Below are 16,066 nucleotides of genomic sequence, written 5' to 3'. Positions count from 1 at the left end.
TGTATACCCACTATTCACATAAATACCACTATTACCTTACTCATGCTCCTTCTTTTGTCAGTCCTGGTACAGTTCTTTAGATAACTGAGGTCTGTTGGGATGCAGCTGGGATACAGCTTATAGTTGGGCTGAGCATTTTTTTTTTTCCCCCAAAGAAGTTTTGCTTTTGTGAGGGTATTTGAATTATGTCAGTTTTGGAACTCCTCTCTTCTGAGTGCTCTCTCAGGTGGCCTCTTTACATCACTGCCCTGCCCCTTTATGTAACTATCCTTGTCATGACTCAAGATGGAGACATGAAACTGTAAAGAGTCACAAATGTGACTTTTCAAAGAATTGAATAAGAATGAACATGTCGGCTTTGTAGACCTGAAGTCCAATAACGGTGTCATGTGAGTACTGGGTGACATTAGTTTCTTTTATAATAAATCATTAAAACATTAAGTTTTACAAAAATACTATTGACTCGTACTGTTTGGGTGGTTCTGCATCTTATACAAGAAACATTGCGATTGTTTTCCTTAGGCACTTAAATACATCAAGTCTTTTGTGTGACTGCCAGCTAAAATGGCTACCACAGTGGATATCAGAAAACAACTTTCAGAGCTTTGTGAATGCCAGTTGTGCCCATCCTCCACTGCTAAAAGGCAGAAGTATCTTTGCTGTTAGCCCAGATGAGTTTGTGTGCGGTGAGTATAACTGTTTCTCCTCACCATCATAGGTTTTGCTTAGTGAATTTATTTTAGTCTGGTTTATTTGGCATATTTTAACTTCTCTTGTTGGACTGAAGGGGGGGGCGTTAATATTTTGTTTTAATGCTTTGTCCTTGCTCCTCAGCTTTGATCTGCAGGTACTCAGAGCTTGTGGTTTCATTCCAGATGGAGAATAACATTTTTCTGACTTAATTTCATGAATTGCATACTTGTGTATTGTGTACAAAGGAAAGATCAGTGGTTTGTGGTGGTAAATCTATGTGCTGTTAGAGTTAAAATATGGATAGTGTTTAGGTAAGCACCATTCAAAAATATGGTGCATCTTGGTGTTCTTTAACTGACATGTCTATTAATATATGCAAATTGTATTAGTGTTTTTATTAAATCTGAGATTAATTGCACTGAAGTAGAGTTCCCATGGTAACCTTGACCTCGTCAATGTGGGCTTTATATCATTATTTTCAATTTTAGAAATCATTGTGACTGCATATACATTTCTTGTTTTACTAACACCTCACTTTAATAAAATCATTTATAAAAATCCAACTAACTTTTCTGTAGTTCCGTTTTTACCTTTTGCATTTCTCACAGGTTAAAAAGTGAATATTAATCAGAATCAGTTTTATTTTGAGGTTTGTAGTGCTGCAAATATTTCAGGGTAAGTTTTATTTGTTGCCTGTCAACTTTGGGTTGAAAGTCTTTCAGTATGTAAATTATACAATAGCTTAATACGTAACACTTTGTATTAATACATATTTGCAACAAAAGTGCTGTTCACTGATGCTAAATACTGCATGTCAAATATTGTCACTTTGTTCTCTGATCATGTAATAAAAGACCCTATTCTAATGCCCCAAATGGGAACCTTAATTCTTAATTTCTTGACTGTTTTAAGATAAAAATTTGGTACTTATCTGGCATTCATATACATTTTTGCTTGCAATTTCCATTAATAGAGAAAAAAATTGAGTTTACAAAAAACTTTATACTATCCTGGATTTAAAAAGGTAAATTGGAAATTTGATCTCTCTTCACTATAATTTTGTTACCACAACAACTTCAACATTGCTTAATTTTTTACTAATCCTACCCTTATACCTATACAACTTCACAAGTCTTGGTGGAATTGTCTAGGTGTAAAGGAGCACAGAATTTGCAGGGTCTTGCTGCTGTCTTAACAGCAACTGTTAACATTACCATCTTATACAAGTGTTTTAATATTTCAATTTTAAATTAAGAGTAGCTAATGTATAAACTTCTAAAGCTGATGTGGGCAGAACAGAAAGTAAACAAATTAATAGACAGCTAATGAAGAACATACCATAATTATCAGAAAATCATTTTGGAAAACCAGCGAGGAATTTGACATCTGAAAATAGCACTATCTATTAAGAACATAACATAAGAATGAGCACAGTGGGTTAAACCAAAGGTCCATCTAGCCCAGTATCCTGTCTTCCAACAGTAGCCAATGCCAGGTGCCCCAGAGGGAATAAGTAGAACGGGGGCAATTACTGAGTGATCATCCCCTGTCATCCAGTCCCAGTTTCTGACAGTCAGTGTCTTAGGGACACCCAGAGCTTATGGTTGCATCACTAGCTAGCTTGGCTAATAGCCATTATTGGACTTACCCTCATGAACTTACGAAATTCTTTTTTGAACCCAGTTTTACTTTTGGCCTTCAGAACATCACCTGGTAATGAGTTCCACAAGTTGACTGCGTGTTGTATGAAGAAATATTTCCTTATGTTTGTTTCAAACTCTGTATTTCATCAGCTGTGAAGGGATAAATAACACTTCCTTCTTCACATTCTCCACACCATTCATGATGAGACCTCTATTATATTGCTCCTTAGTTGTCTCTAAACTGAACAGTCCCAGTGTCTTCAATCTCTCTTCATATGGAAGCTGTTCCATAGCCCTAATCATTTTGGTTACCCTTCTCTGTACCTTTTCATATACAATATATATAGGACAACCAGGACTGCATGTGCTATTCAAGGTGTGGGCATACCAGACATTTACATAGTGGCATTATGCTATTTTCTGTCTTATTGTCTGGCTTGTTCCTAACATTCTGTTACCTTTTTTGACTTTCACTGCGCAATGAGAAATTTGTTTTTAGACAACTGTTTACTATGACTCCAAGAATTTTCTTGAGTGGTAACAGCTAATTTTGAACCTATCATTTTGAATGTATAGATGGGATTGTGTTCCAGTGTGAATTGCTTTGCATTTATCAAGTTGAATTTCATCTACCATTTTGTTGCCCAGTCACCTAGTTTAGTGGGATCCCTTTGTAACTCTTTGCATTCTGCTGTGGACTTAACTGTCTTGAGTAATTTTGTATCGTCTGCAAACTTTGCCACCTCACTGTTCACCCTGTTTTCAGATCATTTATGAATGGATTGAACAGCTCAGATCCCAGTACAGGTTCTTGGAGATCACTAGTATTTGCCACACTCCATTTTGAAAACTGAGCATTTATTCCTATCCTTGGTTTCCTACCTTTTAACCAGTTATTGATCCATAAGAGGACCTTCCTTTTTATCCCACGACTCCCTACTTCACTTCAGAACCTTTGGTGTAGGACTTTTGTCAAAGGTTTTCTGAAAGTCCAAGTACATTATATCCACTGGATCACCCTTGTCTATGTTTGCTGACATGCTCAAAGAATTCCAACAGATTGGCGAGGCGTGATTTCCCTTTACAAAAACCATGTTGATTCTTCCCCTTGTTCTTCTGTGTTTCTGATAATTCCATTCTTTACTGTACTTTCAGCTAATTTTCGGTACTGAAGTTAGGCTTACTGGCTGGTAATTGCCACAATCACCTCTGGAGCCCTTTTTAATAATCAGAATTACATTAGCTAGCCTCCAATAATCTAGTAGAGAGGCTAATTTAAGTGACAGGTTACATTTAATTAAAGGTAATTTTTATCAGTAGTTATAGCTTGATGCCAGCTGTGATCGATTTCAGAACCTTTAAAATAAGCACAATAGCCCTTTCCCCTAAAAGGGGAAAACCTAAAAGGAAATTAGTACTAGAATAAGTTTAACAAGAAAAGTAAATTTTGAAATAGGAAAAGCAATCCTTTTGAATAAATGAAGCGGTGTGTGCCAGTTAAATCTTTAAAATGCAGCAATCACAATGTCTCTACGTATGTGTTCATAAAAAGACACAAAATTAACATAACAGATATTAACTGCACAAGACATTATTTATAAGAAGAATAAAGAGACACCTCGATGTGTCAGATAAAAAAGTCTTGCTAAACAGAAGTTTTTGTTTTTTTTTACTGTGCCTACAAGGTTGATAAAATTGGTCTTTATTAGACCAGGAAAAAGAAGCAAGGACAAAAAAATGAATCTCTTAGTACGTTGCTGTCCCGCATCATCATGTGAAAGCACACAGATGACATGTTAACTTAGAGGGCAAGGCCAGTGGTGTTGGTGGGCTTGTCCAATGGAGTTGGTGATTGAGGCTGTTGAAATGGAAATGCATTTGTACCGTTGACCTACACTCAATATCCAGCCCGTAAGCCTAAAGTTGCAAAACATTGTGGCCCCTGTAATTTATGGCGTGTATATGTCTGTTATCTGTTCTGTGGTATTATTATTTTCTAAAAATAGTATGAATTTCTGGTGACAAACTAAAAGGAAAGATTTATTGTTGCAGAGTTCTTTCCCAGAATACAATTTCCAAATTGAATAGAGGCCACCTTGTTTGGCTCGGTAGCATATTTGTTAATTTAACATCTCAGTGGGAGAAGGTGCATTTCTGCAGTGTTTAGTATTCTATCAATGTGTGCTTCTTTCTTCTTTTGTGTATTTCAAATAGAATGATTGGACATCTGGAGAAATGCTTCTTACACAACAAGTTATTTTCTTTAACTTCAGAATGATGAACGCTTCGTAAATTAATTTTAAATCTTCAGTGCCAAGTTGGAATTTTGAAAACAACTCAGAGGAAAAACATTTAAAATTTGTTAATGGGATGGACACATGAGATGAGTGGTCCATAATAGTGTAGCTCAAAAATGGCCAAATTAATGTATTTCACACTTTCTAAAATTATACCTTTCAAGATAAAACAAAGCATGAATAATTTCAGGCCAAAAGTTAGCTTTTGAGAAAACTGTTAGCAATTGAAAATAGGTGCCTAAGTGATCTGTATTAACTGCTTAATTATACAGTAGTCTTACTATAGTGATTTTTGTAACCAAATACAGCCCGCTTAATAATTGTCTCTTTTTCCATTGCTTGTAACTCAAGTGCTGAAGTTAATGACTTGAACAAGATGATGAGAAATATCCTTCACGATTTTATTTTAAAGTGTGGTTCTACTCTGAAAATGGGCTATGTGAAAATGGCAGAATCCTACTCAACAGATCAGTTCCTTTTTGTATATTGTATCACATCTGCTTATTTTAGTGCCTCCCCTCCCCCAAACAAATGTTTTTAATACTTTTAACGTCTGTTAGCAGAGCATAGACAGCACAGCTGAAAGAGAATCAGCTGGATACTATTCCACCTCTCACATTATCAGTATAAATGTTTAGTATGTTTCAGTAAATTTATACCACTGCAAAACCTCTGATGGCAGTGTGGTGACATAGATATCACCAAGGACATAATTTGGCTTGTGGAACTTAATACAGGTATGATGCACAAGAAAGAAATAACCCAGCAGGACTCTCAGATCCCAGGTTGCATTTGAAGGACTTGCTGTAGAACACATTTTTACTTGTAAATAATTGAAGGACAAGAAACATGGAATCCAACAAAATGCAATTGTTAGGGGCTTCCCCATCATAAAAAACCCCCACACTTGATCGTTGTATAGTATGCTTAACAGATTTTCAGCACTGCTGCATTTGAAAATTGGAGCAAAGGACTACAAATCACTGGAACCACAACTTCTGTGTGCAGGTTGGGGGAGAACCCTGGACTGTGCCTGACAATCTCTGGTGGCAGAAAGAACCATGTTTTAGTGAAGAAAAGCTTATTGCAGCCTTAAGGTGCAGAAAAAAGGAGTCTTGGCTTTGTAACTGACAGTCAAAGTAGCTTTTACAGATGTTAAACTGTAGTTCTCTCCTCTTATATATAAACAGCACATAGTCTGCTTTAGATGTCCTTTCTCTTCACTAAGAGATGGCTTAGCACAGTAAACTCATAAATATGACATCTTTAAATGCCTGGAGATAAATGAAATCTAAAACTAAACCACTGTACCTCTGCTTTATAAATACTTGTCTGACTCTTCTCTCAAACCTATAAAACAAAGCTTACAAAATCTTTGCGTCCTGGGGACCCGGGTATTTGCCTCTCTTCCTCAGTGTCACAATTTTTTCCCCTTTCCCATCTTTACAGATGATTTTCCTAAACCACAGATCACTGTCCAGCCAGAAACCCAGTCAGCAATCAAAGGCTCCAATTTGAGTTTCGTATGTTCAGCAGCCAGCAGCAGTGATTCCCCTATGACGTTTGCATGGAAAAAGGACAATGAATTACTGCATGATGCTGAAATGGAGAATTATGCACATCTCCGGGCACGGGGTGGTGAAGTGATGGAATACACTACCATACTTCGGCTACGCAATGTTGAATTCAGCAATGAGGGAAAATACCAGTGTGTTATTTCAAATCACTTTGGTTCATCCTACTCTGTCAAAGCCAAGCTTACAGTTAACAGTAAGCATCCTTTTTTTACCTGTGCATATGAAGAGGAAATCATTGTAAAGCAAAATATAATATATACTTTTCTTTTCCCATGGCATTATTTTTAGAAAATGCTTTATAATCTAATTTCAGCTCATGAAAGCATGTTGCTTCCAAAATCTGTTTATTGTTAAAGTTGCATTTATGGGCCCAACAAGAATCTGTCACTATTGTGTGAGGTGCTGTACAAACACAGTTAAGAAACAATCCCTAAGAGCTTGCAATCTAAATAGACTAAGGAAAGGATAGGAGAAGGGAAGAACAACTGTTCGCCTCTCACAGGGGACAACAACCTTCTCTACAGAGGTAGGCAGACTGTGACTTAGCAGAGGTGACCACGGCCACAGACTTCCTGAATTAGGATGGAAACCCATGTTGCCTGATTTAAACATAAGCCCATCTTCTCACCAGATATAAGTTTAGGTCTTGTGAGGTTTTTTCTCCAGAGCTTCATGCACCAGATTCTATCGGCAAAGCCTTGCACATCGCTGTTGTTGAAACTGGTATAAGTTTTACACTTGTTGGAGTTGGATGTACTGAAATTGAGAAAATATAATGCGAAGGAGGAAAAATAATTTGTCCCAAGATTGGAAACAAACCTACTTATAGTCGGCCTTTTGGCTAAGATCATGTGTTGTATCTGGTTAAACTTTTTGTTTTGTTTTTGCTTTAGTGCTGCCATCATTTACAAAGATGCCCATGGACCTAAGCATTCGTGCTGGGGCAACGGCACGATTAGAATGTGCTGCAGTTGGTCATCCAGTACCGCAGATTGCTTGGCAGAAAGATGGTGGCACAGACTTTCCTGCAGCACGCAAGAGACGTATGCATGTCATGCCAGAAGATGATGTATTCTTTATTGTTGATGTAAAAATTGAGGACACTGGAGTTTATAGCTGTACAGCTCAAAACACTGCTGGGAGCATTTCAGCTAATGCAACACTGACAGTACTAGGTGAGAAACTCTCAATATATTATGATGTAAGTCTTTTCTATTGAAGTGGTGTGATAAGTTTTTCCATACTTTTAGATGTTAAGCCCTAAAACACATATTATTAAGTAATAGGAAGATGTATCAATTCGCTACTAGTGAGCGCTTTTGGAGGCAAGTATTTAGCTGAAAAATGTCTTTTCAGCTTAGTTCTGTGGTAATGCATTTCCTGAAGTCATCATTCGTTAAGCAGTGGCCACTGGTTAGCCACTTATAAGTTTTAATACACAATCATTGTTACTAATAAATAGTTACATTTTCCATTTAAATGCATAGTTTAAAGTAAAAATTATTTAGTATACACAAAGAAAGGAGCAGGTTTCTGGGATTTTTTTCTGAAAAGTTTAGTTTTGATAGAAAAAAGGAAAAAGGGTTTGTTTTTTTTATTCAGAGTTAAACTCATTTGTTTTTTTTTCTGTGGGTTGGGTTGATGTGAGAGTTGGAACCACCTATGCTTTCTTGTAAAGGTAATTTAGAATTTATTTTTTTTTGCAGAAACACCATCATTTTTGCGGCCCTTGCTAGACCGAACAGTAACAAAAGGTGAAACTGCAGTCTTGCAGTGCATTGCTGGTGGTAGCCCTCCGCCTCGGTTGAACTGGACTAAGGATGACAGCCCATTGGTGGTAACAGAAAGGCACTTCTTTGCGGCAGGCAACCAGTTACTGATTATTGTGGACACAGATATTGAAGATGCTGGGAAATACACTTGTGAAATGTCTAATACGCTTGGAACAGAGAGAGGCAACATTCGTCTAAATGTAATTCCTACTCCCACCTGTGATTCTCCTCAAAACATTGCTCCATCGTTGGATGATGACGGATGGGCCACAGTTGGCGTAGTGATCATAGCGGTGGTTTGCTGTGTGGTGGGCACTTCCCTTGTGTGGGTGGTCATCATATACCACACAAGGAGAAGAAATGAAGATTGCAGCATCACAAATACAGGTGTGTAAACTGCAGCTTGGCAGCGTTAAGGAGTAGTCAAGTGTGTTTGTGGTTGTCCTGCAGTAACTTTCTTCCAGAAACATTTGTGTGTTTTGACTCAAATTCAGAAAGGTGAATCATTTGTTGCCTTCAGCATGTTGCTGGCTGGTTTAAAAATATTTCAAAGAAACCTAAAATATACTGATGGGTTTATGTGTGTTTTTTTTTCTCCGTCTCTTAAATCACAGATGAGACAAACTTGCCTGCTGACATTCCAAGTTACCTGTCATCCCAGGGAACATTAGCTGAAAGGCAGGACGGGTATGGGTCATCAGAAAATGGAAGTCATCATCAGTTCATAACTTCTTCAATGGGGGGATATTTTTTACAGCAGAGAGATAGTAATGGTAAATACTTTAAATATAAAACTTGGCACTGTTTTTGGTTACTTGAAATCAGACACTGTCTTCTTAACTAATGTAATGAATTGTAATGACACCAGTGAAGCAACTTTGTTGATTGCCATGTAGGCCCTGTGACTGACTTACTGATTGCTTCATCACATTACAATAATATTTGAAGCTGAGATTTTACTATACAATACAGGAATCAGAAATGTTTGTGCTGATAACAGAAACCTTGGTTTTACTGAACCACTTGGCATATGGCCTTATCTACTTAGGGAAGCTTCTTCAGTATAACCTCAGGTGTGAATTTAAATTGATCATACTTACACCAGAAAAAGATTAAGTCTACACATGAACTCTACCAGTGTAAGAGTACCCTTTTTGTTATGTCTCTTGGGATTATAACTTAAGCTATGCCCCTCCCCTACTCTCAAAAGCAGTCTTATACAGGAATAAGTGTCCACAGAGGGCGTTATATTGTTTTACTATATGATTTAACCAATGAAACATTCCTGTGTAAGCAAGGCCTTAGTTTGTGAAAGCACCTCAACATGATCATGATGTTTTAGAGCAGTAATCTACTTTGTAACACTTTATGACTTGTAGCCATTATTTGGACCATGGCTTCAGTATTCAGAGCAGAATCTTTTGTTGCAAATGAACTCATTGCATGTTTGTTTGTTTGTTGATTATAAAATCCTCGCTCTCCTAGTATTTATTGTATACTCCTAGAAGATAAGTAGGCCAGCAGAGTGGTGACATACTGAGAAATCTTGACATCGCCATTCTGGAGAGGGTTAGGGCTAGGCTGTAGCAGCCTTATAAAGCTGTTTAACTAAACTCTTGAAAACTCCTGCCGCTCCAGGAAAAGTGTGCTTAAAATTCCAGTGCAGGTTTCATCGCTGTAGTTTCTTTATTTGCAGAAGAACAAAACTCCACTGTGTAGGATGAAGCCTAGAAAAAAGGAGTCTGTTAGCTGATACATTGTGTCTTTATTTTTAAGGCATTTGTCATCTAGATAATGGCAGTGAAACAGACCTGGAGGTGGTTACAGATCCATTCTTATGCCACTATTTGGGGACTTCAGGGACTGTATATTTAAAAGGGAATGCTTATGGCTCTGACGCTTTTGAAGCATACCATACAAGTAAGTCAAATAAATATTTTAGTTCTGTTTCAGTTTTGCCATATCAGATTCCTAGTAATACTGATTTCTTCTTTTTAATAAGGCTGCAGTCCTGACCAAAGAACAGTGTGCATGGACCCCTGTGACTCTAGTTACTTAAAGAAAAAGGAACGTTATCCGTATTCACTTGGAACATTATCACATTCACCAGAAGATCCCTTTGACCAGTATATTGGCAGCATTGGAATGCAAGCTGCAAGTAACAAATTGCTTAACTCTACTTACATGCCAAATGAAGGAATTGGAGTGAAAAGCTTGAGTCTAAACTCAGACATCTTTGATTTGAACAGAAATCAGGAATCATCCTCTATTACCACTAGTAGCACTTTCATGGGTATGTTTCAGCTACTGCATTTCTTAAAGCTGCAAACATCATTTGTATACCCGTCCCTTATGACTTGCATGTACATATTTATCCTTTTGTCAGAGCAGTAGTTCAGGGTTGTACTCAGTGATTGCTTATATGATTGTTACATATTGTGAGAAACCTAACTAAAAGCTGGTCACATAAGTAGCCTGACTTTTTTTCAGAGACACTGATCACATGCAATTGCCACTGAGTGCAGTGGGATACTACAGTTTATAAAATATATACTGTTTGAAAATTTTGGCAATTTAATCAGTGAAACTTTCCCATGTAAGCAAGACCTTAGTTTGTGAAAGCTAACTTTAGTATTACCTCTTTTCCTCCATTATTTGTGTCATGCCAGAAGCATGCAGGGCACTTCATATTCACACAAGGTACTCTGACAAGGCCTTTGAATAGACAGTGTACCAACGCTCAAGGGGCTCGAATGAGAAAAAAAAAAAGCAGTGTGACTATATGGTGAAGTTATGAACAAACCTTTAGTTTCTTGATTTTTGTTGGGGGCAGGGGTGGATTTAAAAAAATATATATTCAGTGCATTATAAAAGATTCCTCTTGTATAGTAAAAGATAACTTCTGCATGCATTGCTTAGTTGATAGCATCAGTTTCTGGGTAACTGCATCTGTATTCCCCCTCCATGGTCCCTCAAGGGCGCACACGTAAGGTTTTCTGCTCCCAGCTGTCACCTCTCTTGGGTGAAGACCCACGTGTCTCTCCCTCCTGACTGGAGTTTTAAGACTGCACATCTCCCTGTCTTACACTATGATATCCCCCACAAGCCAGTCTGCTTAAATACTAGTGCCTGTGCTTTTGCTTTCTTTTCAACAGCTATGAAAAGTGTATTGCCAAAGGTTACAAGCTATCACCCAGTCTATCTAAGCAAGCACACTTTTTCTTAAGATAAAAGCATTACCAAAAAAGGAAAAAAAACAAAAACAAAAAAAACCCCAACACAACCCCACAACAATAAACAGATTTAAACACACACTTAGCATACCAGGAATCACGCACCAGTCTTATAGGGCCCTAGTAGGCTAGTGTCTTTCTCACTTTGTCCATTTGCTGCGTCAGAAAGAAGCCATAAATCAGTTTAGGCTCATCCTTTTAGATCAAAAGCTCTTCCTTTGTTTCCTAGCCTCTGGAAACCCCAGCATGAACTAGTATCTACAAACCACCCCAGGGGATAGAACATCTCTGGAGTTTCAGTTACTCATCTTAATCACCCCCCATTGTTTTTTAGTTCCTGTGGTAGCTGAGGTAACCCTCCCCCATAAAGTAGAACACAATCATGTAGGAACAGTTCAAACTGTAATACAAGATGGTCCTAAAAAGCACACTGCATGCAGCACTCAGTTGCTTCCCAGAAGACCTGAGTTTGTTGGGAATGACTTAAAATAAACCCTTCTTCAGTAAAATGCAACTGATTGCAACCCCACTTCAAACCCGCCATATGTTTTTAAAGGTCTACACAGCATAACTTATTAAATCCAGGTATGGCTAGGAGCTTCTCCTTTTCCTCCTTCCCTTCCGCCTGCTGGAATGTTATATTTCTGACTCCTTCTCTAGTAGTTATGGTGTTCCATTCCGTAGGTCTTTCTAGAGAAGATAAGTCTTGAATCAACAACCAATTCCACTGAGCATGTAGCTTATTGGTTAACAAAGTATCTTTGTTTTACCTAGACTGATAATCTGTTCACTTGTACAAATTCTTCTTCTTTGTTCATGCACCTTTGTATTGGTTGGTTTTATCTTTTATCTGAATATAGTTTGCATATTTCCACAAATTTTAGAATATATTTAAATACAGAAAAACAGCACTGCAAGCTTTAAGCGTGCTATAGAGGTCATTGCTCTAATGAATCACAAAAGAGTTTTAAGGTTTAATTCCTTTAAGGCACACACATTTAACTCCTAGAGGAGGACACCTGGGTTCATGACCTACATTTTCTTTTGTGAGATTGGTTTAAATTAGAACCCCACTACATTTCTTGTTTATATGGTTTTTGGCACTGTGGTATCTGAATGCGGAACACAGCTATGAGATAAGAGGCTGGGTTATATCCTGGCTTATGAATCAATAGAATGCGTAAGGCCCAGGTTGCCCCCTCCTGTAGGAAAAACCACAGGAAGGAGTGAAGAATGTTCCTGTCTAAGTTCTTTGACTCTTTATCTCTCTCTCCCACCCACTCAGCCTTCTTTTTTGTGGGTAAAGGTAGTGTAGTTTGCCTCCGGCAGAAGCAGAGGTACAGACTATAAAACCTTGCTGTTACCAGGAGACGTGGGCAGAGGCACCCTACCACTACTGCTGTGGGGGAAACATGCGAATAGGGCTTCACCAGCTGGCTACTGTCTGCCTTAAAGGGGGATCAGTTTCATGGCAAAAAACTGTACCTAGGAGTCAATGCAACCTCAGGGCTGGGGGATAGCTGATATCCTCCCTTCTGCTGGTACTTGATGATGATATAGATTTTATATCTAGAGACTTCAGCCAGACTGGAGCACCATTGTGCTAGGCGCTGTACAAACCTACAGTGAGACAATCACTGCTCCGAAGGGTTTAGGAACCTCAGGAGGTCATCTAGTCCAACCCCCTGCTCAAAGCAGGACCAATTCCCAATTAAATCATCCCAGCCAGGGCATTGTCAAGCCTGACCTTAAAAACCTCTAAGGAAGGAGATTCCACCACCTCCCTAGATAACTCACTCCAGTGCTTCACCACCCTCCTAGTCAAAAAGTTTTTTTTCCTAATATCCAACCTAAACCTCCCCCACTGCAGTTTGAGACCATTACTCCTTGTTCTGTCATCAGCTACCACTGACAATAGTCTAGATCCATCCTCTTTAGAACCCCCTTTCAGGTAGTTGAAAGCAGCTATCAGATCCCTCCTTATTCTTTTCTTCTGCGGACTAAACAATCCTAGTTCCCTTAGCCTCTCCTGATAAGTCATGTGCTCCAGCCCCCAATCATTTTTGTTGCCCTCCGCTGCACTCTTTCCAATTTTTCCACATCCTCCTTGTAGTGTGGGTCCCAAAACTGGACACAGTACTCCAAATGAGGCCTAATCAATGCCGAATAGAGGGGAATGATCACGTCCCTCGATCTGCTGGCAATGCCCCTACTTATACAGCCCAAAATGCCATTAGCCTTCTTGGCAACAGGGGCACACTGTTGACTCATATCCAGCTTCTCATCCACTGTAACCCCTAGGTCCTTTTCTTCAGAACTGCTGCCTAGCCACTCAGTCCTTAGTCAGTTGATCTTGGAGAAGTGGAAGGTGTGGTGATTTGTTTCTAATTTCCGATTGTAGAGTCACTTTTGTAGCACCATTGTCTTCAAATTCTGTCCAATCATGTCTGTTCAACCCCGCTGAAGACAGTTGGCATTAGCTTCATGGTTGATGTATGAACCAAAAGGTTCACTGCTTGATTTTTTTCAGAAGCCAGATTGATGCTATGAAGAACATCTTTCATATTACGGTAAACAAAACTGATCTGCACATTGATGCAAATATGAAACCCCATAAAGTCATTTATATTTTCCCCTCAAATACAGTTTCACTTTAAACCTGTGATTGTCAATTTTTGTCAATGGGATACAATGCCAGAGAAGTATGAATCTTCTAGCACAATAAACAATTTTAGAATCAAATCATTAACAACATCTAGTGTTTCAAAATGTGTGCCAGCCACGTTTTGTGGGGTGGTATGTGTAAGTATGGTACCTTAATCAACATATCTATGCCATGTGTCAGTCATATCTAATTACATTTTCTGTCTATGAAAAAAGTGAGGATTTTCAGTGTAATGGTGTTAGCTGTGGAGCCTCCACATGGAAAAGGGAGAAGAGAAAATTTATTATTTTCTGGCTAGTGCACCAACAGAATTGTTTAATGAAGATTCATTTGAATGCCAAATTGTACTTGGGTTACTCGAGTACTGTGCTAGCCAGCTGAGCGCAAATGGGGTATAAATGAAGGCAGAATTTCACTGGCAGGATCTTTGTTACTGATGCGTGACACAAGTCAGAAAGACACTGTCTGTCTGGCATTCAGATTGCAGGGTGTGTAATTTATTTTTTTTTTAAAAGGGTTTTATAAACAGATCTTAATATCAGCCTAGCTAAACAGAGCAAATGTTTGAGTCCCTTTTCAGAGTACACTAATCCAAAAAGCATGTTGAAGAGATTGTTCTTGGTTATGCATTAGAATGTCTATCTGACTTGTTTGTATTTTGTGTTTGAGAATAAGGAAATTCATGAAAACTTAAACAAGGAAATTAAAGGGGGTAGGTTGTTCTGAATGGCTATCAACCAAGTAATTTACTTTGAAAACACTTTTAACATCTCAGCTAAGAGTTTTAAATGGGTACATATGAGTATAAAGGACTTTTTTTTTTCCTCTTTTGGGTGAGGAATAATAGTATGGCTTAGAAATAAAGCCAAATTTCATTTCAGAGAACTTGAGCTGTGTCTGTCCTTGGCTTGTATTCTTGTATACAGCCCTTGGTAAGACATAGAGTGGTTAACACCAACATTTCTTTCTTTACAAATTTCTGTCTTGCAGGAACATTTGGAAAGTCTCTATGGAGGCCTCAACTAGACTCTTTTTCGAGCTGTAGGCTGCCAGCAAGTTGTCAACCAAAAACCTTCCATAATAATAATCCTCAAGCCTCATTGGACTTTGACTCAGAGGCAGAGGAAGATGGAAAGGACAGGACAGTTTCTCATGAGGAAAACAGCATTTGTACTTACAAACAGGCCTTTGAAAACTTTAGGACTCCTACTTTCCAGTCTTATGACCTGAACACATAGCTGCTTTTGGAATGGCTGTTGATTGATGGAACCAAAGAAAATTTTTTAACATACTACCTCAATGTGGAGCTTTATTTAAAAGGGGCAGGGGGAATCCATGTTTTTAATGGAGCTATGATATCAGAAAGAATGGATACATTTTTATACAGATAAAACGTAATTGCCAAAGTGTTATAATATTTTATACAGGGAATACATTCCTTAGAGAAGTACTATATTTCTAATTATTTTATAGCTTTGTTTTATGCAAATGGTATCTCTTGTAAATTAATGATGTAAATAATACCATGTATATTTCCTGTCAGACTTCATTTTATTGAAATGAGTACTAAAGCATCCTAAACTTGTACCAATATCTGTACTTTTTTATGAATGGACGTTCCATGCTGGTCGCAGGTACCATGCATCTTATTTGCACATCATTTTTAATAAAATATGCTGCCTTGTGGTCTTGAGACACAGTAGAGTATGAAGAATGCAAGGTGGAGGTATGTTGATAGAAATTGGAAATGTATGTTGTGCATATAACCCTCTGGCCCATATCTCATCAGTTTGTCTAAAATGTAGAGCATATGGATTCACCATATTAGATATCTGCTGCCCTTAGAAGTAGTTCTGGTTATACAGCTTCCCCAAATTGTCCCACATGCACACAAGACTGGCTGTCTAGTCAGCTGTCTAGCCATGTGTGTATACAAATAACTTTAATGTACACCTCTAATGGTGGATATGCAGAGTGGACACTCAAATACACAGTAAGCAACTTAGTGTGGGGAAAAAAAAAAATCCATCCTAGATGTTTACCTGGTAGTATCATTCTCCTCTAAATAAATGCCTTGAATATTAAATATTTCCCAAATTTCCAGATTCTGTGTTTTCCCCTGTGTTTTCTCGGCTACTCCCCCAATCACTTCCACACCGAGCGTTAATAAGGTAACCAATGTGTAA

At 38.2% G+C, this 16,066-nt stretch overlaps 1 protein-coding gene across 2 annotated transcripts in view; it reads left to right on the top strand.

The window, feature by feature from the left end:
* LRIG3 (leucine rich repeats and immunoglobulin like domains 3) overlaps positions 1–15,467 on the top strand; it is a 52,804-nt gene extending 37,337 nt beyond the window's left edge. For both annotated transcript variants that reach the window (XM_050923314.1, XM_050923322.1), the window contains 8 exons: positions 523–686; positions 6,083–6,403; positions 7,104–7,385; positions 7,917–8,369; positions 8,597–8,755; positions 9,759–9,902; positions 9,985–10,275; positions 14,871–15,467. In XM_050923314.1, coding sequence (XP_050779271.1) covers positions 523–686; positions 6,083–6,403; positions 7,104–7,385; positions 7,917–8,369; positions 8,597–8,755; positions 9,759–9,902; positions 9,985–10,275; positions 14,871–15,118 — 2,062 coding nt within the window. In that variant the 3' untranslated portion in view covers positions 15,119–15,467. The remainder of the gene's footprint in view (positions 1–522; positions 687–6,082; positions 6,404–7,103; positions 7,386–7,916; positions 8,370–8,596; positions 8,756–9,758; positions 9,903–9,984; positions 10,276–14,870) is intronic.
* The last annotated feature ends 599 nt before the right edge of the window (positions 15,468–16,066 follow it).

This window comes from Gopherus flavomarginatus, chromosome 1, assembly GCF_025201925.1.
Source record: "Gopherus flavomarginatus isolate rGopFla2 chromosome 1, rGopFla2.mat.asm, whole genome shotgun sequence".
Lineage (NCBI taxonomy): Eukaryota > Metazoa > Chordata > Testudines > Testudinidae > Gopherus > Gopherus flavomarginatus.
This window is presented reverse-complemented; position numbering and strand designations above follow the sequence as displayed.